The sequence below is a fragment of the Neltuma alba genome, unplaced genomic scaffold (assembly GCF_004799145.2).
Source record: "Neltuma alba isolate B1F8T4 unplaced genomic scaffold, ASM479914v2 tig00011512_pilon, whole genome shotgun sequence".
NCBI lineage: Eukaryota > Viridiplantae > Streptophyta > Magnoliopsida > Fabales > Fabaceae > Neltuma > Neltuma alba.
Window position 1 is genome coordinate 16,500 of NW_021636180.1, and position 27,750 is coordinate 44,249.

General features: G+C 34.3%; 1 protein-coding gene and 1 pseudogene across 1 annotated transcript; one reads left to right on the plus strand and one right to left on the minus strand.

The window, feature by feature from the left end:
- Nucleotides 1–871: 871 nt before the first annotated feature.
- Nucleotides 872–6,450, minus strand: LOC114714580 (uncharacterized). Its single transcript, XM_028899324.1, has 6 exons — nucleotides 6,397–6,450; nucleotides 6,230–6,298; nucleotides 5,087–5,371; nucleotides 4,818–4,860; nucleotides 3,501–3,608; nucleotides 872–1,104 (listed from the first exon to the last, which is right to left on the minus strand). The coding sequence occupies exons 1-6, from the start codon at nucleotides 6,448–6,450 to the stop codon at nucleotides 1,079–1,081; spliced, it is 585 nt and encodes a 194-aa protein (XP_028755157.1). The 3' UTR covers nucleotides 872–1,078.
- Nucleotides 6,451–24,947: 18,497 nt separating this feature from the next.
- On the plus strand, nucleotides 24,948–27,742 carry LOC114714582 (probable mitochondrial adenine nucleotide transporter BTL3; annotated as a pseudogene).
- Nucleotides 27,743–27,750: the final 8 nt, after the last annotated feature.

Consider the following 27,750-nt stretch of genomic DNA (forward strand, 5'->3'; position numbering starts at 1 on the left):
AGTTCCGTAGTCACTCTTTTTTTCTTTTTGCCTTCAATTATTATACAATTAGCGTCTCAAGAATAAATTTTGGGAAAAATTACAATGAAATCCACTATTAAATCTCAATAATAAATGAGCAAATATTATTTATTATTTTAAAACTTGTCATTACATACTACTCTATTGTTACTAAGATTTTTTAGTAATTATGCTTCTCTCTTGAGATTTTATAACAATTCTCCCTAAATGTTATAAGCTCAGAAAAAAATTTTAAGTTTTAATTCATTTAGACTTAAATTCCATATACAGACGTTAAAACCATGTTTAGTTGAGAAAAAGGACGAAAAATAAGGAATTTTTATTTAAATTGTATTCGAAAATATATTCAAATCAGACCAGGCCTCTCTCTTTCACTTTTATTGTCCCCAGTTTAGGCATATCGCAGTGTACTTTGCTGAAATCCAAGATAATGGAACATAAGTTCGCGTATGTGCGTAGTTAATGAGATATAAACATCTGAAAAATCTAGAAGGGGGGGAGGGGAGTGAGTTTATGGCCAACACGAAAAACGCCACATAAAGATCAAGGTTATGTTTGGCGTGCATTGCCAACTGTAGGGTAATAATGTCAGGGGGTAAAGGTTCTACGTTCTAACCCTTTGCAACACAAAATAAAATAGAATGAAGAATTTAAATATGGAAAAAAAAATGAATATACGAAGTGTTATTTTTTGTAAAAATAAGCTAAAGCACTGTTTGTACAATTATAATAAAATGTAATGAAAATATGTAAACAGAGCGTTGAACGCACTACAAAATACTTTAGGATACTAAATGTATCTTAACTCTTATTATTGTTATATTAAATGAGAATATGTAAAGGTCATTTCTATGCAAAACATTTTTCATATATTACCATCTTCATTATAAAGAGTCATGAATTAATTTTAATAGAGAAGTGTATTTTACATGGAAAAAGAAAAGGAACTATTCTAATTTCTACATGTCAACACAAAGCAGCAATTTTTAATTAAGGTTGAACAACTAAATAAGAACAAAATTCTCACCCTTCTGCCTGATTCGCAACGTCAGATATATCAACACCAGCGATCCCAAACTTGACCTGCATAAATATTAGAGATATTGATCTGTTTGAGCGAAAGATGTAAGTAGGCAGAATGAGGAGAGCATCAAAGACAAACCAGAATGACTCAACAGAGAGTTGTCATCGTCACTACCTCTCCCGGATTAATTATTTCAATTCAAAGAAAGAATTTCCAGCTGCCCTGCACTCTCCCTCTTCCCAAAAGAGAAAGCATAGACACACTTAAGCCCTCCTTTAATGCTATGATTTGGAAATTGGAGCATATATGACCAATCTAAGCTCTGAACCGTTGAAACTTTCAATTGCAAGATAATTAAATAGACGAGTCCCTCTCAAGCATAACCAAAAGTTAATAACATCTATAACGTAATTGATGTAGAATTTTTGCCTCTCAAGGCATGTCTGGAAGTAGGGAGGAGAAGGAAAAAGAAGGATTCTAAAGAAAAATTCAGAGAAGAGAAGCGATGGTTAAGTGATAATTCCTTGGAGAAACTTCCTCCTCCAAATTGAGATAACCTAAAATTAGAAACCAATTAAGACTTTAGGTCGTCTTTGGAGAAATGGATTTGGAAATGAGTTGTCCTACTTGTGTGACTATTCTACGTGTTTGGGTAGTATTAAAAGAGGATGGTCAATATTAGATATTTGAAATTCGAAAGGAATGGTAATGATGGATTTATATCAAATCCAAATCGATGAAATTTTATTTATACAAATAATGGATTTGGTCCAAATCCAAATTCAAATTCCTAACAATCCAAACATGAACAATAGAGGATTTAGGAAAGTTATTCCAAAATCCTTAGTTAGCCCTACATATACTAAGTCCCAAGCAAGGAAAAAGGTTTTAACGAATTCCTCCCTACGGTTCCCTTAAGCATCAAACATTTAATGTTTTGGATTGGCATGGACTACTGCAGGAATACTTTAAACCTTTGAAGGGTAGAGATGCTCAGAGGCTTTGTGATAAAGGAAGTCAAGGGTCAGGCTTTGATGTGAATGACGATTGTCAATCCCTTCATTAGAAAGCTTCTGAAAATGTTATAGCTAATGAGATTTAAAAAAAAAAAAAATCCTACGGATACCGTACTAGAACTAGCAACAGTAACCGAACATACTTCTGATCCCAGAGTCGGTTCATGGAATCAAGACAACTGTACTCTACCTTTCTCCTGCGCCATTCTTCTGCACCCTTCCTCTTTGTCTAATTTAGAAACAGCACCCACTAACCCTCTTCTCCTGGATTATCATTCTATCAATTAAAACACTAGACGCCCCAAATGGATTGGAGGAATTCTTACCTCAATTGATTTACACTGCATCATTGCATGATATCTCTTATGAACTCCACAAGCCACAATAGAATGTAACGCGGAAAATAAGCCTATTCTTGTACTAAGAATGGGGGCTTCAAAACTCGGAGGTATATAGTAGTTACACGTACCAGTGATTGGGGTAAGTTAAAAGGAGAAAGTGAAGCATTCAAGTACACGTTTGGAAAGACAAGATATCTTGATCAATGGATCTGCCCAACTTTCTCATAAAAGTACTTCAATGCTCAAAGGCTAAAATACAAAGTTATTGGTAAATAAAAGTCTTATTCTTACTGAGCTCAAACGTTTTTGAGAAATTTGATAAAAATTGTTTAGGATGGCGCTGTGATTTGTAATCTTTATCAAGCATAATAAAAGTGAGAGTTTGAGCGTCTCCAGAGACTGTGGAATCTAATTAATTATAATGAAGGGATATAACTTGACAGTTGACATCTATGATAGGCATGACTAAAATAGAAGGGACATTACCTGCAAGTTCAATGCATGGATTAATGGGCTAGATGAAGAGATATATTTGCAGGATATACGGGATGATCAGGGGTGTGACAGAGATGACATGTTCAGATAAGGTGGGCTAAGAAGTAGCGGGCCTAGAGTATTGATTTCTCAAGAAAGGCAACTCTAGGGAGAAGGGAGTGAGCTCAGCTACAACAACCACTCTATTTAGCAATATCAAACTCTTGTCTAACTTACTAGAGTGATTGGGCATGGCATGAAAACACATCCACCACTTAAGGATTATTCCATGGAAAGGAGGATGAGATTCATTCCTTCACAATATTTTCAGCCATGTTTAAGTTGGGTGCCACAAGTGGGTAATCTAGGTGGACTCCTTCTTAAGATAGCACTATGGTGACTTCAGGAAGGAGACAACCTCATCACAACTATCATTCGCCTCAACTTCAGAAGGGAATAGTAAGGAAATTTAGTTTGCTTTCCAAAAGACAGACTCATGGACACTTTCAAGTTGTTTGTTTAGCAGTCAGATAGAAAGTAACTTCACCATGACAGAAAATTGATACTAGCACATATCTAGCAGCAAATGTAATGCATATTCTGATTGAGGAAATTTGAACTTACAATATTGAAAACAGAAAAGCGACTTTTCTGGAATCGAATGAGGCAGAACGCTTAAGTCTTCTGCATTTGTTATTTGGCATATCGTGAACTTTCTCAGCGACTGATTATCTGTTAATTACATGTAACAGTTAAAAATGCATCCAACCTACTGAAGAATCGAGCTGTAAAAGCACAAGTGTAGGAGTTTAAGGAGAATGATAGAGACCAAGATAAAACCAGTAGACAAGTAATACTGAAACTGATATTAATCACACAAAAGGCTGGGTTCAATACAATATATAACTGGCACAGCTCACACAGGAAACAACAAAGGTCACTCAACTCACTAGCACACTAAAATACACACTGAAATACAAAGAAAATGATGAAGAAAGACTCTCTTCCTCCACCCCTCACCTGGCATTCGAGAGGCCAGCACTCTCCTCACCAAACTCAGTCCAAAAAAATAAGTCCTCCTTCCCCTGAGAACCCAACGAATATTAATAGTCCAAAAAGTGATCCTCACAACCCCCAATACAACAGTTTCCTAGGCCAGGCCTATAGCCACTCTAGAGTAACTAATATGCTCAATAACTTTCTCTAAAAGACAATAAAGCTTGAGGCCAACGTCCAGGGTAGCAGAAAGTGATTTTACTCTTTCATGTATCTTGCTAATTTTACTTTTATAGGTCTGGTAAATAAAGCCGATTCTATCAGAGAAGATAAAACTGCAAACTATAAAGGGTGACAGAAAAAGAGCAAAGAAATATCATAGTGATCAGTAAGGGCTCCTAGAGTTGATCAGCCATTAAAGACAAAAGGATTATGATTGACAATATGAATTTGATACCCTTGACATTTAATCTTCAATTTCAAGTCAATCTATTCTCCAATAGAATTTTTAATTACATTGGGCAATACATGAACATAGTAACGCATGTTTTACCCCCTTGCTTTTGAATTAGATGTACATACGATATTTTCTAGTTGATGGTATATTGTTCAAATCAGAATTATTCAGTAGGCTAAAGAGGAGTATCAACCATCAATTGTCTTTAGAATGCAACTATGAAAACTCTGTATGTGGGAATCTGTTCCTAGTTACATTAGATGAAAGTTCTAATTAGCCTGTGTTAAAGAGAAATTTCCTTTTGTCAAGTCATTCAGTTCATCAAGTGGGACAAATTTCCATCAGCTCTAGACCATACTGCATGCTTAAGGCAAGTCATCCATTTTAATTATGTCTGCTAAAACAAAAATTGCATACACTTCAATGAATCATTAAATGCTTATCCTCTCCAGAACAGAAAAAGTGAAGAATTTGCCAAAAAAACATACCTCTTCCGCTAGATTTAAAACTCGCTTGCCTCCAAAATAACCTCTGCAATAATGGGCAACAGTTGTCCAAAATCAGAATTGGCAGAAGTCAAACTCAAAATGCATGTTAAACCAAACTCTGTTTCTCTTTTAAAACCCCAAAAAGAAATGCCGCAGAAAATCACATAATTGCTGCTCAGATCGTATCAATTGTTTGCAGTTAACTAGGAGAGACTATCATACGCTATCCTAAAGAGGATAGGCCCACAAGGTGGATGTACGTGACTTACAGATAGTAAATTTTCACTTTTAAAACTTTCAACTCCCTCTTCATAGGATTGAGATGAAACTGAATTTTCATTTCCACCAGGCATATCAATTATGCATGGGGAATACCCCTCTTCACTCTCCACTCGGAAATCAAAGCAGTTCTGGCAATCCAATTGAGCATCTAGGCATATTGGATCTTTAGATTGATTGGGAACCTCCAAGATGCTCAAGAATGTTGGTGGTGAAGCACAATGTGCATCGTCAACGTCCTTGGACAACACTGAAACACTATAGACGTCTTGACCCTACAGAAATAGAAAGGAGTCAATTCTTCAAGAAAAACACGAATGCTTATTTTAAGCTATTTCCGGACACCCGTTTATGAGATGAAATTTATCAATCAATTCAAAGCAAGGCACGCAATACATTAATACAACATTGATGAGTTTATCTAATCTCTTTCTGGTCCTTGTAGATTGTGAGAAGGAGCTTCAGCAACTTATACTTCATGAACTATTCGATAAATAATAATCAGGTACCTTTTGGAGGGGGCGTGTCAGCTACTTTATTAAGACAATTAAAAAGAAATATTTCATAAACATCGCGGTACGGAAATCGTATATTATAATGTAAGTCTATGAAACATTATTGCACATGAAAAATCATAGAATTCAAATCCTATCTCATAATGAACGTCTATGAAGCATTACTACTAGAAAAACATATAATGTGAGTCTATCAAACATCACAAGCTTCTATTCAGTGCCTCTTCCCTTTGCAACACATATGGCGAGCATTAACAGAAATTAGGCCAAACGTCACAAGCATATGTATATCAACAATATCATCATAAATATAAGTTGAAAAGAAAAAGGCAGCCGCGTAAAAGACAGCTGATTGGGTAAGGTAAGACCAAGTATTGCCTTTAATTTATGTTATTCTAGTTTGGTCAACAAGAAACACTCAAACCACACCAGACTGTTGCATTCAATACACAACATTATCTATCTTTATTTTTCCCATTCTCACTCTTATCGGCCATAACGTTTGATATGGGTATTAAAAACGGAGGGAAAAGGAAAGGAAAAGGATTATAGAATGGCTTCAACAAAAACAGGAAAAAAAAAAAAACGAAGTGTTTTTATAGTAGGAGAAAAACTCACCGGTGAGCTGCTTAAAGGTTGACATAATCCTGATGGTAGTGAAGCATCTTCAACAAGAATTGGCGGAATCTCTAGAACGGAATAAAGTATCAGTTTGAAGTTCTTTCAGCAACCTCTTATGAGCCGGGGTGAAGAAAAACTATATACAAGTTCTTTCGTACGATTACCTGAGGAAAAGCATTGGCTCGCGTCTGTAGGGCTTGATTTGAGTGATTTCGCATACCGACAATCGGCAGGTTCGCTGCCATTCCCTTTCAGGAATTCCGCAATTAGTGGTCCTCCCTGCAATTACTCTACAGGTCAGAGTTCTCTACAGCTTGGGAAGGCGTAGACTGAATAAAGTCGTCTCTTAAGGTAAAAGTCCACGGAGAGTGGCTATTGCGTCCCCGAAATATTATCCTAATTTGATTTTAAGTTTCTAAGGCGGCTGAACTAAAACATTGTTGTTCGCAAATCAATCCATGAATCAACTTCCACATCTCAAATAGAAGATAATTTAGAAGAAAGTCTAAGCAAAACCGTTCGATCGCTGAGATTTATATCTTTGATTCCCATCAAACTGTCGAGTACTTCACAACCTCATTACTTCGCATAAGTTTGACTTTCTTCTCCCAGCTTTTAGCAAATAAACTAGAACTGAAAAGCATATGGCAAATGCGATTGGCTTCAGATGCTGAGAAAATTCATGTCAAGCAGCTAAACTTAAAATTTAGCTGACAAAACGAGAAGCAAACTACATGAGTTGGACATCTAGCCGATGATCAACTTCATTTCAATCCGTGAATTAACTTTCACGCTTCATATAGAAGAGAATCTAGAAGAAAATCTAAACAAAATCGTTTGACCTTTGAGATTTATAGATTTGATTTCCATAAAAACTCCGGCAGTACTTCACGTAACTTCCACATTCCTCTCTTAACTGTTAGCAACTTAAATAGAACTGAGAAGCAACTGGCAAATCCAATCGACTTCGGATGCCGAGAACAAGCCAAGCAACTAAACTTGAAGTTCAGCTCACAAAATAGAGAACCAAATCTACATCAGTTAGACATCTAGCCGAAGATCAACTTCAATTAAGCAAAAGTATAAGACTATAAGAAGAACGTTACCTCGCAGGACGAATGAACAGCCATTACTGATGAGAATCAGAGCGGAAGTAGGAATAAATGGCTTTGTTCATGAACTGGCTTTAAGAGGAAATAATCACCCTGAGCTATGAACGCCACGTCACATCAAGTAAAACTCTTTTGGACCCTACATTACCAATACGGTGGCGCGATTTGCCAGAAAGGCTACTGAATAATACGACGTCTCCGTTCCCGACAACGACATTTATTTACCCTTCATGCCGTTGGGGCCATATTGACCCCGCTCTGGAGCCTTTTAAAGATTTTCAAGTATTCAGAAAATGACAGGACATGACATAAAATTAAAAAACAAATTGGTATATTCATGGAGTACTGCAAGTAGTATTTGAAACATTTTTGTGCTTTAGTTATTTTTAAGATAAATCCACTGCTATTTTATTTCATTCTTAACAAAACTACCACGTTTGGCCTTCTTACTCCGTTGGGATCTTCGATGCAATAAATGGCCGCAATAGCCGAAGTTCTGTGTGACCTGTTGGACTCAATAATGGATAGAATGCCAGAAATAAATAATGTGAAGCATCAAGGTTTTTTTTGAACTTAGAATAATACTGAACTGAGTAAAGGATGCTGGGGAGAGAATATAGACTAGTTGCCCTCGGTTGAAATTTGAATTGTTAATGCTCTTTTATTCTATTTACAGGATACTGAAAAAAATTTTTTGTATAAATATATAATTATCTTTTATTATTATTATATTAATTTTATTTAAATAAAATATAATATATATTAAATAGGAATAAAATTAAAAATTATTAATTTTAAATGAGAATTATTAAAATTTAAGGTTTTTCTTAATCCGTTTGAAACGTGTCAAACTTTCTGTAAAAGAGATTGATGCATTCTTTTTTTGAATTTCCTCCCCGGGCATTTTAAGACAAGGTCATCTTCCAAGCACATCAACAAGCTCAAACTAATCGGAGCAGTACTTTATGGGACTCCAAGGGCAACTTGCCTACCACAAATACTACTGCATTCCCCAAGCGGGATTGAAACCATGACTTTAGTTAAGTTAGAACGACCCCTAACCAGTCGATTTAAGCGTTTGGTAGTAGTAGATTGATGCATTCTCATTTGATATAGGAGGGATGATGTTTTTTTTTTAAAATGTTGAGAGTTTTAATTTCAATAAAATATATTTATTTTGTTAAAAAAAGGAAAAATTAGGAAAAGTCCTTGCTGGTTATTTTATTAATAAGAAGAGTAAAATACTTTAACCTTCCTTGTATTTTGTCTTAATTATACAGATCTCCCTTCTATTTTAAAAATATACACTTAAATCCAGACTGTTAACTACTTTAAGAATATTTCAAAAATTATTTTTTTTATTTCAAATTATATTGAAACACTTTCTATTTGCTAAATTATCTATCATAATACTAAATCCCAAAATCTTGGTTAAAACTATATCGAAGAATTTAAGATTTTTTGCTTTACTAATATTTTTTTATTTTTGAAAATTGTTGTTTGTTTAATGTTTTTATCATATTGGACCAAAAAATTAAGTAATTTAGCTAATGCAAACATAAATTTAAATGATTTATATAAGTTTTGAACTCGTATAATTTATATTATGTGATAAGAAAATAAGCATTCAAAATATTTTCTAGCCATTTAAAAAACAATCTTAAGTTTCAATATTTCATGAGAAACTAAAATTATATAATTCTATAATAATTGAAATTAAAATTTTATAATATAATAAAAATTTTGAAAAACCATGTATTATAATTATTTTCATTGTATCAAAATTATTTTTTTATTCAAATGTTTAAATAACATTCATGTTAAAGAGAGATATTTTGGTCAAAATAAAATTTAAAAATCAAATTTAACTAACTAATAGTTAAATGAATGGAAATTGAATCTTAAAAGTATAAGGAGTTTGTGTAACATACATTTTAATTTGAAGAGAAGTTTATACCCGATAAAATAAAATAGAAGGATAATCAATATATTTTACTCTAATAAGAATGAGTCAAATCAAAGCATCGGTATTCTGTATATATAAAATTTACAGAGTACTGTTACCCTAAAAATTTACAGAGTACTACTATTTTTTGCATATAAAAATTTACCAAGTCTATCTCAATGTTAAAATTTTAATAAAAAATTGTTTTCTAGTGATTTCTTTTTCAGAAAAAAGAAATACTCTTATCTTTAAGCCTTTTGCCGTGGCTCCACGGGCACACCGAGACAAATGTCCGTGAAAACGAGTCACGGACTTGTTAACTGTTCTCATTCTCTCTCTCTCTCCTCATTCATTTGTGGGACCGGTGTAACGGATAGTTCCCATTCACACTGACCCGCTGGGCTCCTTTTTATTTTTTTATGCTAAAACATATGTATTCTTTGTTAAGATAATCTTTTTAGTAAATATTCGCACCTTAGTCTGCTGAAGGACTGGCTCTTTTGATCCAAACCGCTGGTAGGTCCAGCTGTTTAATGAACCTGTACCACCCCCATTGTTGGTCCACGTGGGCTCATTACATAAAAATATCTGAATACAAAAAGTGGACCCATTCCGCCTCGTCTACAACGGATTAAATTCTCTCTCTGGGAAAATTTTTTTTCTATTAAATTAGAATTTTTACTAAAAAATGTCTATATTAGTACTCCCTCCGTTCCTTATTATAAGAGACAAATAACCGAAGTACGTTGATCAAAAAAACAGTTAAAATTAGTTAAAAATAATTAATGTGTAAAAGTATAATTTTTTTCCAAAAATGCCCTCATTAATAAGGAGAGAGAGAACAATTAAATTATTAAAAGAAAGAGAAGTGGGAGGGAGAGAGAGTGTGAGTTGGAGATAATAAATATGGGTAAAATAGTAAATCAACACAAAAAAGTAGAGACAACTTGTAAGTGTCTCTTATATATAGGAACATGCCATAAGCATCAATGTCTTATAATAAGGAACGGAGGGAGTACTTAATAGTACCTTAAATACAACTATTTTTAATAAAAAAAAATATATTGCCAAAAAAATAGAATTGATATATTTTTAAGTTATTTTTCAAATTTTAGAAAGCCCAAATTAAAATATGATTAGAGTTCACAGATTGATAACAATATTAACTCTAAAAAGAATCTCTTTCTGATAAGGGAAAAAAAAATCTTTTTAAAAAACACACACAGGATATATGCATTGGATTGAATGTAGAAATAAATATTCTCCCGGTATTTAATCTAAGATCTAATTAATTAATTTGAATTAATTAAAAATATAGCTAAATTAGTACATATAATTTTTTTAAATACTCTAAGCATCTTTTCTTAATTCTCTCCCTTCCACTTCTACTTGAATATTATTAGAAAAATATCATTAGGGTTCATTTGGAGAAAAATAATAAGCTTGTGAAATAGGTCTTATATATAACATCAATATTAATTCTCTAATTAAATCATACCCTAAGACGAGCACGCTGGTTGTATGAATAGGATTGGATCCCTTCCCTTGTTCGCCCCCATGAACAGCTCCATAAAGATTATTTTCTTCACACACTCATTTTCTATTTTTTTATAATATTATATGTAATAAAATAAAATATGAATATAGATTTTTTTTTGCCAAAACAAGATGGTTTTATTAATCACCAAAACAAAACAATTACACACACTAATAGCCACTTAAGGCCTGAAAAGAAAGACACTCAAAAGCCTAAACATAAAACCTACCACACAGCAAAAAATAAAGCACAAACCTAACATACAACCTAAAAAAACACAGCAAAAAGAACACAAGACAGCAAAAAGAGCAAAACAAACGAAAGGAGAAGCTGCATCAGGTTAGCCAATACCGGTTCTATCAAACTCCCGATAATCAATCCCAGAAATAGGCCTTGCAGACTTCCTGTTTCTACCAATGTCCACATCCAGAATGTGTTTCAAAGCAGGTGCTAGATCAAAAATCCACCCCACAGGGCACACCTCTTTTCTACAACCACAGTAATCCAGTTTGCTGCCTCATTGCTTTCCTAGGAGTCAAGGCAATTTCAAACCCTCCATAACCTTTCATCTCAAATATACAGTCTGCAATTCCCATCTGCACCTCCAGTCAACATTCCTAGCAGAATTCGTTTTGCAGCACTAGAAGAGCTCAGAGCAATCAATCTCCAGAACTACATTTTTTAATTCTAGATCTTTTGCAATACAAAAAGCCTTTTGTAAAGCCAGAACTTCAACTTCAAGAGCAGAATTAGCTACAACTTTATCAGCAAAGCCCCATTGCCAAATACCGTCCTTATTTCTACACACAACACCTACAGCTGCTGAACCAGACTTCTCATCAAATGAGCCATCAGAATTTATCTTCATATAATCCCCTTCAGGAGCTTTCCATCCCATCTCAGCCGCTACATCTCATTTTGCCCTTCCACCACCTTGCTCCACCCTTTAGCTTCCCAAAATTCCCTCACAGCTCTACCAGGTCACTGATCACTTTGACCGGATTGAATGCTTTAAACTCAAAAACTGCATTATTTCTTTCTTTCCATATCAGCCACATTAACCATCTAACAGGTAGAGCTCTCACCAGACATCTCCATATAAAATGGATAATTTTTGGTAGAGCCTTGATTCTCCAAACCTTCTTCCATAACTCCCCAGATAGAACTATGGATGAGCTCGCCCTGTCTATTGCTTTAGTATTCATGTTTTTGTTGTATAATACCCTTTTTTGACTTCATACTTTCCATTTCTTGCAACTTTCCAGACTGGTTCATCCTTTCTGTTGATGAAATTCAGAGGTACCTTCACAATCCATCCCAAGACCTCCTCACTAACCAGGCCCCTCATTCCTTCCAAATTCCAGCAACCTTCCTGAATCAGGTCAGCTACACACCAATGCTTATTTCCTCACTAACCAGGCCCCTCATTCCTTCCAAATTCCAGCAACCTTCCTGAATCAGGTCAGCTACACACCAATGCTTATTTGATCAGGTACATTGACTTCTATAATTTCTACTAGGCAGCCTTTAGCTTCTGGGATCCAGTTGTCTTTCCAAACATTAACTCCTTCTCCATTTCCGATTCTCAAAAAACTTCCTTCTTCAACAAGTCCCTACCAGTCAAAAAATACTCCAAATCCAGGATGCTTTGCCCCCCTTCTTTGCTGCAAGGAAGCTTGAATTGGGAAAGTAAATCCCTTTTAAGACCCTTACCCACAAGTCATCAGGGTTATTCAGGATTCTCCAAGCAGTCTTTGCTAATAGGGCATCGTTCATAACTTCAAAATCTTTGAATCCCATTCCTCCATCAGATTTAGCCTTAGTCATGATTTTCCAATTTCTCCAATGAATCTTTCTTCCTTCCTTTCCACCATTCCACCAAAATTGAGCGATGATACTGTCTAATTCCCTACATATTTTCCTTGGAAACTTGAAGCAATGCATCGGATAGATAGGCACTGCACTGATTACTACCTTAATCATCACTTCTCTACCAGCTTGAGTTAGAAGTTTGTTGCTCCAACCTTCAACCTTTCTCCCTACTCTTTCTTTGATATAAGCCAGGGCCTGCTGTTTATTCTTTCCCCATGTAACATCCTTATTTTATATCTATTTAATTATATTAATAAATAAATATATGTTAGTATTAAGTTAATTAAAAAAAAGTTAGATATGGGCAAAGTATTATATTATTATTTTAATAATGTTTTGTGGGTAATTGTGTGTGTGTGGATGATATTCTAGAAAATTAAATCATAGTATAGAAGTCCCACATCGACTAATCTTTAGAGTGAAGGAGGTTGAGGAGCCTATATATAGGAGCTAGTGAGTGGAGCTTTGAGTGAGTAAATAATTTTCGCACATATCTGAGGTAGTCTCAGAAAAGTGCTAGTTTTGATTTTATTAACCGTTGGATCGGACTGAAATTTGGTCAACCCATTTGGGACATCCAAATCGTTAATTTCAACGGTTGGATCATCATTTTGATTTCCGAGTTACAAGTTATTAGGTACGTTTTTAACTTATATCTTTTGGATTTAGCAGATAGAGTCCTAAATAGTAAATTAGCATTTTAAAGATTTATTACACACGTTAGATTGAGCTATAATTTGGAGGATAGTATCATGATGGATAGGAAATTAAATTCAACGGTTAGATTATAGGTTTAACTTCTGTAGTGAGAATAACTTGGTTCGTACTAAGTCTATTTGTCTAAGTCTTCGAAGATGGAATATAAGTTATAAATTTATAGTTTGTCTATTTCCATTATGAATTTGATGATTCTAATAAAATAATCTAATAATTAAAGGATACTTAAGTAAGGAAATTTAGGAATCGAGTCTAAATCATATATATATGTTCTCATTTCAAACCTTAGATAAATGTCTTTTAGGCTAGAGTTCTGAGTAAAATTAAAACTTCTAGAGAAGGAGTTAGAGGCTAGAATTTTGTAAGTAGCCTACTCTAATACTATAGAGATAATATTTTAATTTTTTTTGTAGATATAAACTCTATTGTGGCATTTTCGAGGTTGGACTCTGGTTGTAGTTGACTGATAGCTAGAAGACCAGGTAACTAAATTTCTATCTGTTGCATGCTCTAGTATGAAGTTGGTGAGTGGCTTTATAATTAATTCTATAAAAGTATATTACGTTTTGTATGAACTGTCTTGTGGGATGCTATTTTAAGAAAAAGATTGTCATAGTTTGTATTGCAAGAAATTGGTGATCATGATTATGATATGTTATTATGAAATTTGTTGATTATGCATATAAATGTGTCATTTTGAACCCTGTGCATCTATTTTGGGTGGGGAAAGGAGATAATTGGAGTTATTGAGATTGATATACTTGCCACGTGGTATTAGCCTCCATATGGAGCTCTATGGTTGGCTGCTATTATTGTCCCACTAGTTCTTCGAGGGACTGCGACACCCCACTAGTTCTTCGAGGGGGGACCCATGGTCCACCGAGTGCTCTGTGGTCTTTGGCCGGTCCACATCATTCGTGTGGTGAGCTTGTTAGAGTTGCCAGTTAAATGGAAAGAACTTGGCCCATGGGTCCAGTCGGCGGAAATAAGGAGGATATAAGGATGGATTTGGGTTCAGGAATTGCATATGACATGGGATATTCATTGATATTTCCATCTTTTAAATAAATGACAAGTATGTTATCTCTTTTGAAATGTATCAAGTGCATGAGATTGGTGGAAATATTTTTCTTGTATGATTATTGTGAGTTTAAATGTTAAATAAATGTTTATCAACTATTATTAGCTCTGTGTATCCCACCTGACACCTTTCTAGCCCATACTAGGGTGTGGGATAGGTAGGGATTTAGTTACTGAGACGTTGTCTCATTCCTGTTGCTTTACCATTTTCAGGAAACAATACGTTAGCGGGACCTTCGGGGAAGACTCCTGAGGCTCAATAGCTGTAGCTGACAGTGTAGAGCTTCTGGACCTTATTTTTATGCAATCTTTTCGTATATTGCCACGCATCAGGACTGCATTCATTTGGAACTTATTTTACCTCCTTATATTTTCATGTCGTTTGACTTAGTGGACGTATTATACTTTCTATCTTTGGTTTATTTTGTCTAGAATTGGACTAGAGTGCTGGTAGTGGGCCTGAGGCCCTTAGATTGCATGTGATTGAATTACTGTGGATCCACGATGTGATAATGGCAATTTTGGCAAGTTTAGTTGTTGCTAGTGTTGACTAAGATAGTCAAGTCTAAACTGCTATTATAATTTATCATTCAGAGGCGTATTGTTTTATAACCATGTTGGCATGATTACAAGTATAGGTTATTCTTTTCTAACCATGATAGCTTTAATTAAGGTCGAATTCTTTTCTATCATGGTTAGCCCCTTAGTGATGTGATTGTTCTTAAATAACCATGATAGGGTATGTTTACTAGTTTTAGTCCTTTCTATCATGGTTAGTTCTGGTTAGTAAGTGGTGGAAGTTACACCCCACACATTCGGAACTCCTAGATATTTCCCTGGCTCATCAATATCTTTAACATTGAGGATTATGCAAACCCAGTCCCTTACTTCTGGGGTGGAATTTTTAGAAAATAACTGTAGGAAATTGGCTGATATTCTTAAGGATTATTGTGAGGCTTCAGGTCAACAAGCTAATTTGACAAACCATCACATCATCTGCAAAGAAGCTATGAGTTAACATAGGACAGTCATTAGCAATTCTAATACCCTTCAACAAACCGGCATCAACATTCTTGGAGATCATTCTTGACATCACACCCACAATAAGAATGAATATATAAGGAGATAATGGGTCACCTTGCCTTAAACCCCTTCCAGGTTTGAGCTCAGCTACTTTTCTTCCCGATAGGCACAAATTCAGTTTCATAGTGGTGATACATCTCATTATTAGTCTTACCCATTTTTCACAGAAACCAAGCTTCAACAGTATAGCTTCTACAAAACCCTACTCAACTCTATCATAGGCCTTGCTCATATCCATTTTTAATGCAAAATCAACCCTTTTAGCTTTCTTCCTTCTTTTCAAAAAGTGGAAAATTTCATGTGCAACAATTACATTATCGTGAATCAGTCTTCCCGGGACAAAAGCACCCTGGTTCTTAGAAATACAAGTATTCAACCAAGGCTTCAATCTATTAGCAAGAACTTTAGAAATAATTTTGTAGCCAAAGTTGCACAAACCAATAGGTCTAAACTGACTGACATCCTCAGGTCTATCAACCTTTGGAATCAAAGTAATATTAGTCCCATTTAGTTCCTCAATGCAACCTTTTGCTTCAAAAAAATCTTTAACCATCAACCAGATTTCATTTTCTACTACTTGCCAAGATGAGTGGTAGAACTTACCATTTGTGAATTCAACCTATGCGTTTTTTAATTATATTACTAATCAATAATTTGTGAATTCTTGGATATGTTATTACGATATAAGTTAGTTAATTTATTAGAAATTGAAATATTTATGTTTATTTTTAAATTATTTCACAACTTAAAATTTTCTTTTATACATATATTGTTATATAAGCATATAGTATTAATTTTATTTAATTATTATATTATCCGTGACCTATTAGTTTTTCTGATTTAATATCTGGTTCGATTTTTAAAATATTACTGGAAAATTTACTAAAACATTTTTTAAAATTTTTTTCTTCTTAGGCATGCTGATGCATAACACGAGAGAGAAGACTAGTGGATCGGTGCGTTTTACAGTCCGCTGCTTCTATCCTATACTTGTTGAATTTGACCATAGACTCGTGCTTTTTATTTGATGGTATATGACTTTAACTTGCAAACACAATCCTTGTGAATTATATATTGTTCGACGATAATATGGGAAATTCATATCAAAATTTATCTTACATATTTATGTACAATGCGAAATCAATTCTCAATAATTAATACAAATGATCACTTTGTATTAAGTGCTATGTTTCTTTTGAGTTTCAATCATACAGACGATGAAATTAAATAAAAATGTTGGCTAAGTTAATAAATAAAATATATTTTCTTTAGGAAAAATGACATAAAAAGAAGTTGAGAATTGCAATATTCCAATTAGGCACCTAAAAGTTCAAAATCTTATAAGAGAAAGTTGTGCTTAACCTGGTATTTTGCAAATATAATCAAATAACTAAAATACTCTTATATTAGATTTTTAAAAAGCTATCAAATTTGTCATTTCCCCGTATTTTTTTATCATTAGCTATTTAACACTTATCATTACTAGTTCATAACTTATTAATAAATAATTTATTATTATCAGTATATTTCTTGTCGTTTATTGTCTAATACTTGTCATTGTCAATTCACAACTTGTTAATAACTTTTGATACAAGAGTATTTTCATAATTTAACTACATTTACAAAATATCCCATCAGGCATCACTTCCTCTTTTGAGATTTTGAAATTTTAAGTGTTTGAATTGAAATCTTACAATTTTCAACTTCTTTTCTTTTTATGTGATTTTCCATTTTCCTTATTGGAGAGACTGATGGAATGGCAGAATAATAACATCATTTTCTTAAATACTTAGCATCATGGAATATTTCATAAAAAATTACTATAATTTTTAGAGCTTTATTAAATTTCTAGTTTAAAAACAATTAATGCATGTTTTAGGTTGAGAATTTTTTGTCAATTCCCTGGATAAATAATTACACAATACACTTTAATTAACATGTTTTAATTTAAAAAACCATATATTTATTATGTTTTAAGGGTTTAATACAATTTTTAGTCTATCAAGTTTGCTTTCACTTTGGTTTTGGCTTTTTAAGTTTCAAAACATATGTTTTAGTCCCTAAAATTTCTTTTTTATTTAAAATATTGATTTCTTATAATTCAATAAAAGATTTAGATCATTTTATTTTTTGAGGGACCAAAACCTTTGGTTTTAAACTTGAAAGATGAAAACCAAAATAAGAGTAAATTTGATGCACGAGAAATTGTATTAACCCAAAGTTTAATAACAAAGCTAAAAAATTAAATGAAATATTAATGCTATAAATATTCAACAATAGATTACTTTGACGAATTAGCCTTTAAACTTGAGAGTCCTGAAAAAAAGACACTTGAGTCAAAAGAAGTGATGAACAAACAATGACGTTTAACCTTTCTGGGGGGAAAAATAGAACCAATATCGTTTGACCCATAAAAAATTAAAAAGCTAAGGCATGAACTTGCATGATTACTTACGAATAAATGAATTTAATTAAACCTTAGTCATCAAATTTTTAATCCAAGGAAGATGATAAGACGAGGGGAATAAAATAACAAAAAATGATACTATTTCCGATACTTACTATAAGAGTTAGTTGACTAATTTGAATAAATTGAAAAGTTTGTTAAGTTAATTATTTGTAACAAATAGATACTGTCATTTTTAAAATACCCTTACTAATCAAGTGCATTAATTTAACATTTGATGAAATTTTTAACATGTGTAATTATTATAAAAATGTTGAAAAAAATAGATAAATATAAGAGATAAAGTGAATTAGAATATTATATTTAGAACCAAATTAAAAATCAAATTAGCTTTTATATTAAAAACCAAAAATACTGAAAAGAGGATCCAAATCCACGACATAGGCATCCCCAACCACATCAATTGGTTTAGACCGTTTCGTTGGACAAACTTCAACATTTTAATAAAGTCAATTCTAACCAGTGATACCATTCATAAAGCTATAAACAATGTAGCTTAATTCCTAATACTTCATGTTATACTAGCTCCAGTTTTTAATATAGAAATTTATTTAATTTTTATTTTGATTCTAAATATAAGATTCTAATTCATTTTGTCTTTTATATTTATCTATTTTTTTTTATAAAATAATCCTTATAATAATAGTAGTTCTAATTAATACACCTAATTAGTAAAAATATTTTTAAAAAACAACATATATTTATTACAAATAAATACTACCTCCGGTTCTAATTATAAGAACCAGTTGACTAATTTGAGGAGATTAAAGAAGTAAGTTGAGTTAGTTATTTGTACTAAATAGGTGTTGTCTTTCCTAAAATATCCTTGCTAATAAAGTGTATTAACTAGAACTATAATTATTAAAAGGATTATCTTGGAAAAAATTGAGTAAATATAAGAGACAAAGTGGATTAGGGTCTTATATTTAGGACCAAAATAAAAGTCAAACAGGGTCTTTTATTAAAGATCAAAGGTAGTACTCAAATTAGTCAATTAACTCTTATACTACCTCCATTCCTAATTATAAGAGCTAGTTGACTAATTTGAAGAGATTAAGAAAGTAAGTTGAGTTAGTTATTTATCCTAAATAGGTGTTGTCTTTCCTAAAATATCCTTGCTAATAAAGTCTATTAACTAGAACTATAATTATTAGAAGGATTATATTGGAAAAAATTGAGTAAATATGAGAGATAAAGTGGATTAGAGTCTTATATTGAGAACTAAAATAAAAGTCAAATAGGATTTTATATTAAGGACCGGAGGTAGTATTAAGTGTCAGAGGTAGTATGTACTACCTCCAGTCCTAATTATAAGAACTTGTTGACTAATTTGAAAAGATTAAGAAAATAAGTTGAGTTAGTTATTTGTCCTAAATGTGTTGTCTTTCTTAAAATATCCTTACTAATCAAATATATTGACTAAAACTATTATTATTAGAAGGGCTACTTTGAAAAAAATATATATATAAATATGAAAGACAAAGTAGATTGGGGTCTTATATTTAAGACCAAAATAAAAGTCAAACAGGATCTTATATTGAGGACCGGAGGTAGTATAAGACTATATGTGGTTTTTTAACATGTTCCTTTGTTTTTTTTTTTTGGCAACTTATAACATGTTATATTTAAATTATAGTCGGGATAATAAAAATATCTCTCTTCTTCACATTTGTTGGGCACTAAAATAACGTGCTGTCCTGTTTTTTTTTTTTTTAGTACAAGGACAAGCTACGCTTGATAAGAGTAGTTATATATTTATATCTCCTTCCCTATTATCTATGTCTATCAAAGCTAATCTCCTGCAGCAGTCGGTGACATCTGGGTAAACTTCCATCTGATCCACAATTGAGTGGGCATGCTTTGCTAACGCATCAGCACATTGTAATGACTCTCGGGCAGCATATGCAAGCTTCATATTCTACTCTTCATAGATGAGCTTCCTTGTCTCTTCAATCTCTTGTCTGAATGGATGGTTAATGCCACTATCTCTCACCAGAGTGGAAATTGCTTCCAATGAGTCTGAGTGTATCTGAAAGTCTCTTATATTGAGGCTCTTGCATACCTCCATCCCAGCTTTAATAGCTAAGATTTCAGCAGCAACAACTAGGTAGTTTCCAAGCTTCCTTGTGAATCCTATAACCCACTTCCCTCGGTGATCACGAACTACACCTCCACAGGTTGCTTGTTGATTCCCTTGGGCGGATGCATCTACGTCCACTCTGAGTTCACCTATCGGTGGTCCAATCTAGTGTCTAGGTAGGCTTTGATGATCCTTGAAGATTTGATGACGCAGTTTTGCTCTGGATATATCCTCCATAATGTGAAACAAACTTTGGTGGTAGATTTCCGAGCATGTGTTGTTGTCTCTTCCAAATAATTGGTTGCACCGTGCTTTCCAGATGAGCCAGCATACATGACCAAAGATCTTCGTCCATGGCCATTGCTGGAATCTTTCTTTTGCTGGATTGTTCTTCATATTCCACGTGAGCCAGTCCTTCAAATTATGAGAAAAAAAAGACAGCAGAATAGTTAGGGTGAATAAATTTCTTTCACACTTGTGACGCTCTTTTACAGTCCCTCAATGTATGTGTGATGCTCTCCTCGCATAGACAGCCTAAGGGGCATAGACTAGAATCCGTTATCCCCCTTTGAGATCTAAGTGAGTTGGTCATTAATCTCTCATGAGCTGTTTGCCAAAGGAAATGCTTGATTTTTTTAGGCACCTGCCAACGCCATATGTTCTTCCACACCAATCCTCCAGTATTGGTAGTCAACTCAGATAAGAATTTATATGCTACTTTGATTGTAAACTGGCCATCCGGGGTGTTATGCCAGCATACCACATCTTCCTCATCAGCACTTGGTGGTCTAATTTGTTGGAGGACTCGTGTTATATTATCTGGAAAGAACTCATTCCATTGCCCGACATCCCATTGTCCACTTGGCAAGACAAAGTTCGCAACCAGGTTACTGGGGTCAATTCTATCTAAGTTTTTTGAAGCATATTGAATCAGAGGTCCTTCAAGCAGTGTCCATAAGTCCAGCCAGAATTTGGTCTGTCTTCCACTATTTAGCTTCCTACCTAGTCCCTGAGTGAATTTCTCCCATACCCCAGAAATGGCTTTCCAAGTCAATGAGCATTGCTTATGTTTGACAACTGCAGGAATAGTCTCTTTTCCACAATCATACCGGGCTCTAAGGCATTGCACCCATAGAGCTTCAGGTTTCGTCACCAGGCCCCAACACAGCTTCATTACAAAAGCTTGATTTTGTTTCTCAAGATTCCTTATGCCAAGCCCCCATGCCTTTGTTTTGCATAATTTTTTCCCACGAGATAAGGTGCATTTTCTGTGCATGTTCATCTTGACTCCAAAGGAAGTTTTGGCTAATCTTCTCAATTTCCTTCAAAACTCCTTTAGGTATGAGAGTAGATTGCATTTGGTAAGATGGAAGAGCTGCTATGAATGCTTTGATAAGTACAGCGCATCCTGCCATGTTAAGAAACTTTCCTTTTCAGCATGAAAGCTTGGCTCTGACTTTTCTTATGATATGCCCAAATGTCTCCTTGGTTACCTTCTTGTGGATGAGAGGTATTTTGAGGTATTTACCAAGGTCAGGTGTTATTCCGATGCCAAGCTTTTGACACAAACTAGAAGCCCGATGGAAGTTGACATTCCTAGAGAAAAAAGCTTTGGACTTGTTTAGATTAATCCTATGTCCTGAGTCTATACAGAATCTTTCCATGACCTGCTTAATGACTCTGATTTGGTTCTGTGAGGCTTCAGCAAACAAAATAAGGTCATCTGCAAAAAAGAGGTGGGATAGGTGGGGTCCTTCACTATGGAATCGAAGAGGTTTCCATCTTTGATTAGCGCATTCAGCCTTTATAAGTTGCCCCAGTCTTTCCATGCACAGAACGAAAAGATATGGACTTAGAGGATCTCCCTGGCATACTCCTCTTGAGGGGGTGAAGGTAGGGCCTTCTTCACCATTCCATAGGACTCTCATTTTAGCTGATCTTGTGCATTCCATGATTACCCTTCCTATGTTCTCATTAATGCCAATACTTCTGAGTGTATCCTCAAGAAATGACCATTCTAGCCTATCATAGGCCTTTTCCATATCCACCTTGATTGCAACATATGCTTTCCTTCCAGGCTTAGTTCTCATTAGGTGGATAGCTTCCTGTGCAACCACAATGTTATCACAACTGAATCTACCCCTGATAAAGCTGCATTGTTTTGCTCCTATTAGATAATTCATCACTGGTTGCAACCTTGTTGCAATGATCTTGGTCACAATCTTGAAGCTCACATTGCACAAGGAGATTGGTCTCATGTCTTTTAGGGTCGTTGGATGCTCCACCTTAGGTATGAGAACTATATTTGTTGAATTAATTTCCTTGATTTTCGAGGGGTCCCTGAAAACTTCTTTTATCAGCCTGCAAATTTGGTCCCCAATTCTATCCCACTATGTCTAAAAAAAGTGTGCCGGAAGTCCATCTGGTTCTGGGGCTTTAAAAGCTCCCATTGCAAAAGCTGCATTTTTTATTTCAATGTTGCTCATTTCCTTATGTATCAGGTCTAAGTGCTGCGGTTGGATTGTTGGAAAGGCATTGGGCCAACTTATCGCTCTATTTGGATATGCTTCACTTGTATACAGGGTTTTGAAGTAATTGCTTGCCATTTGTTTCAGCTATTCATTGTCTCTGATCCATTCCCCTGCATCATTTTGCAGTTCTGCGATCACACTCATCTTTTTTTTTATCATAGCAGTAGCATGGAAATACTTTGTGTTTTTATCCCTCCACTGAAGCCATTGACATCTAGCTCTTTGGAACCACATTAGTTCTTCTTGCAAGATCAGCTTATTATAATCACTCCACAATCTTGCTGTCCTGTTTTTCAAAAGCGGGGCTAAAGCCCAAGTTAGCTATGTCCTCTTCATTTTTTATTCACATCTGTGTATCTTTTTGTTCGATAATGCTAAAGGCTCCTCGTCAAAAAGCAAAAGACAGTACTTGGTTATTATATGTGACACTTTCACCAAAACAAAGTGATAAATGTCGAAAAAATTGCAATAATTATCATGCCATGCGTAATATATTAAAATCAAACGCGTCTAATAATCATGATCAAACTCTACCTAAATTATTATGCAGTCCTAAAAGAGTAGTATGATTATAAAATAAAATAAAATCGATGCTCATTTGTTATCTGATGGTTCTATTTTTTTTTAGATGTTAAAATACACAAACTTTTTCTGAGTAGTTGCACATCACTTTTCTGAGCTTTAAAAATTTAAATTAAAGACTCTTATATTTATATTTTGATTATTAACTCTCTTATCATTAAAATTGCCATTAAAGTTAATGGTTTTTAACATGTCATAATATTATATTTTTATTATGTATCATACCATTTAAAAAATAGCATTTGCTGGCATTCAACATATAATTTTAAGTATTTTACATTTTTTTTAATGATTTTTTTATTACAGTCAAAATATTTTGAATTATTTTTTAAGTATTTTCTGTTTTTAAGTATAAAAATATTTAAAATTATATGTCAAATGCCAAATATTATGTTCTTAAAGCCCTAAAAGGTTAAGATGTATCTAGCACTTGAAATATTTTCTCAGATGTATTCAGCACTCTAAAACATTTTGTAATGTATTTAACATCTCGAAATATTTTTTATGTGCACCTAGCACCTTGAAATTTTTTTTTTGCCTTGGTGTTAGTCTGTTAGATGCACCAAAAAATATTTTTAGGTGTTAAGCGCACTAAACAAATTACTTTAGAATGTTAGGTGCATAAAAATATTTTAAAATATTAGACGCAGTTAAAAAAATATTTTAAGATATTGAAATACATTACAAAATATTTTAAGATGTTGGATGTACTCAAAAAATCTTAAATGTATTAGGTGCATCTTAACCCTATATATAAAAAGTATAAAAAATTATGACACGAGGAAAATCATTAACTCTAACAGTAATTCTAATGTAAATGATTAAAATATAAAAATTCAAGGTTTTTAATGTAAATTTTTAAAAGTTGTGAGGTCACACCCAACAACCGAAAAGAAACAAGTTCTGTATACCTTGCTGGTTGATCCAGCGGGAAAACAATCTGTCCCGCAAAGTCGCAATCACAAATCCGAGAACCAAAGAACTGTAGATCTTTACCCTTTTTGCTGGCCTTTTTTTTGTTCACATTTATTCTGATTTCTATTGGCTCAAAATAAGGAAAGAAAAGAAAGAGGGTTTGTCAACTTTTATATTATATGAAATTTGAAAAATATTTTTATGATCTACCCTCTTATAAGACACATTTCTGATTATTTTATGTATTTTTCATAATATTAAGAGGGATTAATTTGATTAATTAAGAGAGTCAACTTCATTTAATAATAGATATATTTAAAATATTAAACTACTTTCTTTTTTGCCACAAATTAAAATAATTTAATTTAGAGATATTGAATATATTAACTAAGAATAATTAGTTAAAAGTGTTTTATAACAGTAAACTGGTGTTCTTGATATATTTGTGGGAGTAATAATTAATTATTAATTATTAATTAATTTTATAAAAAGTGGTAATATATTATACGCACGTGTTTTTTTTTTTTTGGCCCTTTCGTCAGATTCCACGGCATCCACGCGAAATGCAAAACTCGTTCAAATCTGACGCGGTCCTTCGCATGGAACTCAACGCAGCGGGGTCGGTGGCTTAGAAATGGACCATCCTCCGAAAAAGGAAGAACAGTGCTTAAGGGGTTTGGTGGAGGGTGGGTTGTACTGCAGAGGGAGCCGCTTAGCCTCTTGAATGCCACGCAACTACCTAGATATGAATGTTAGGAAGTAGGAAGGTCGAATAATTATGCAGTCTTGTGCATTTGAATATTACTCCACTACATCCGTCCACTTTCCCAGCTCGAACTGACGATGACACAGAGCAATGCGGGCTTCGGCGGGCAAAGCTATGCAAGAATCTTCAATTAAAATTCCTCTTGTCATTCTCACTTTACCCAAACCGGCAAATCCTATTCCGTCTTGTTATTTTTGTCTTTCGGCCTTCAAGAAAATGTGAAATCTCCATGTTGTGCCGCTTCAAGCTTCGGTCGCTTCTGACCAAACCAACCAGACCAATCGCTCTCTTAGTTCGGATCTAATTCCTGTAAAAATTAATCACTTAATACAATGGCCCATCTGATCAAAACCGAACCTTGTGATTTATTCTGTCCTGGGGGCTTGTTCCTCGATATTGATTCAGCTCATGCGTCGTTTATTTCGTTGATATCGCCCAAAACTTATTCTGAAGCGGAAAGGGTTTCGTGTTTTTCATGGGGACGCAGAAGAACGGTGAGTTTCGAAATATTTAGGCGGGAAAGGAGAGCTTCGGGCACAGTGGGTGGGGGGTTTTTGTCGTTGAGCTTGTCCATAAACGGAAGCGAAGGGGATCAGAGCTATGTTCGAGAATCGCAAGAAATTCTGGGCCAGCATGAGGGTAAAATTTCGGACAGGTCCGATGGATGTAAAGAGAAGGAGAATGTTCAGATGAAGGGAGCGGGTGCTATGAATGTGACTAGGCATCTGTGGGCGGGAGCTGTGGCTGCTATGGTTTCAAGGTTTGGATTTTTTAGCATGTCTAATATTTGGAATAACGAACGATTAGTTCATGTGACGTGCTATTCTTTTCTTCTTCCATTCTCGTGACTAATTTTTCCTTTTAATTTCATCTTTCGAATGACATACCTTTGCTTTTGTCTTCTTTGCCTGGTAATTGCTGTCACTTCGTGGTTTGCCTTCATTTCAGGTGGCGACAATGATATCTTTCTCTTCTTTGTTCGGTTTTGTAAGGATTGGACAAAGTTATATTTTCATTTTAGATTGATAAAAGAATGTTCATGATGTGTCGCCTTATCATTTTGACAATTTCAGAACTCCTTTTCTTTCATGTTGGGTCAGCTCCAAGAAATTCATGAGGTCGGTACTGTGAATTAGGAATTCACATAAATTCAACATGCCGTTCTCCTCTGCCGTTCTAAGTTTTATATAGATCCCTTTTAGTTTCAAATGGTTGCTATGGCAGAGAACTTCTAAATGCTTTAGCTATATCTGTCACTTTGCTGCACAATTTGAATTCAGTTACCCATCTTTATTTCTTTTTGCATCACAAATTTATTGGCCAACATGCTTTTTGTTGTTTCAGGACATTTGTAGCGCCTCTTGAGAGACTTAAGCTGGAATACATAGTTCGTGGTGAACAGAAAAACCTATTTGAGCTCATTAAGGAAATTGCAACTTCTCAAGGGTTGAAAGGCTTCTGGAAAGGGAATTTCGTAAATATTCTACGGACAGCACCCTTTAAAGCTATAAATTTTTATGCTTATGATACTTATAGAAATCATCTGTTAAGGATTTCTGGAAACGAAGAAACCACAAATTTTGAGAGATTTGTTGCGGGTGCTGCTGCAGGGATTACAGCTACCTTGCTCTGCCTACCTATGGACACTGTAAGTAGCAATCTAAGACTGTTAATCTTTCTCTTATAACTTTCTTTCTGTGTTAATCTGTTGTTGTATGTTCTTATATCTAGTTTGATGTAAAGCAGGTGGCTTATGCAATGCATGTAGAGTTTATATTACCAGTTTGCTGCAATTATAAACATCCTATCTTTTGAGTATTAATTTACAAAATGCCTATATAGTTTTCAATCTTAATCTTCGTTTAATTAATTTAGCTTGGACTATTGACATGATAGCTCAATTGACAATGCTGTATGGGGCTTTTCTCTTTTTTGCCACTCCTGTTGGCTTCCCATCTCTCTGCACTACATCAATTTACTCAATCCTTTGGTTCTTGCACTTAATTTTCAAAACAATTTAGAGTTCTTTAGAGCCTATAACAAGTGTTTCCTAACATATAGGAGTTGTAAATATGTCTTTGCCCATCACTGTTGCTTTGTTACCTTGATTTATTGTCCTCCAGGTCCAGGATGCTTTCTAATTGTACTTCTGTGATTTTTAACGTGCTATATTTCTTTTAATTTTTCTGGTGATTCAGAACATAATAATAGTCATGAGCTATAAAACATTTTAAGGAAAGAAAAGGCACTGGCTGGAGAACATAATTTTTGGTATACGTCTCTAGTGTATCACTAGGATCATAAAAAGGCATTCTCAAGCATTTCATGTTATTCCTTCTCGGAACAGTTTTCTCAATTAAGTGTGATTTTTGGTTCTATTACGTTTCAATTTTATTCTGAGAGTGACGCTTTTCAGATCAGGACGGTAATGGTTGCACCTGGTGGTGAGGCCTTGGGAGGTGTGGTTGGTGCCTTCCGGCACATGATAAGAACTGAAGGCTTCTTTTCTCTCTACAAGGGTTTGGTACCCTCCATTGTCAGCATGGCACCTTCCGGTGCCGTATTTTATGGTGTTTATGACATATTAAAGTCGGCATATCTGCATTCACCTGAAGGAAGGAAAAGGATCCAACATATGAAAGAACAAGCTCAAGAGCTCAATGCTTTGGAACAATTGGAATTGGGACCCATTAGAACTCTAATATATGGTGCTATTGCTGGTTGTGCAGCTGAAGCTGCTACATATCCTTTGAAGTTGTTAGAAGACAGCTTCAAATGCAAGTTCGGGCAACAAGAATGAATGCACTGGCAACTTGTGTCAAGATTGTTGA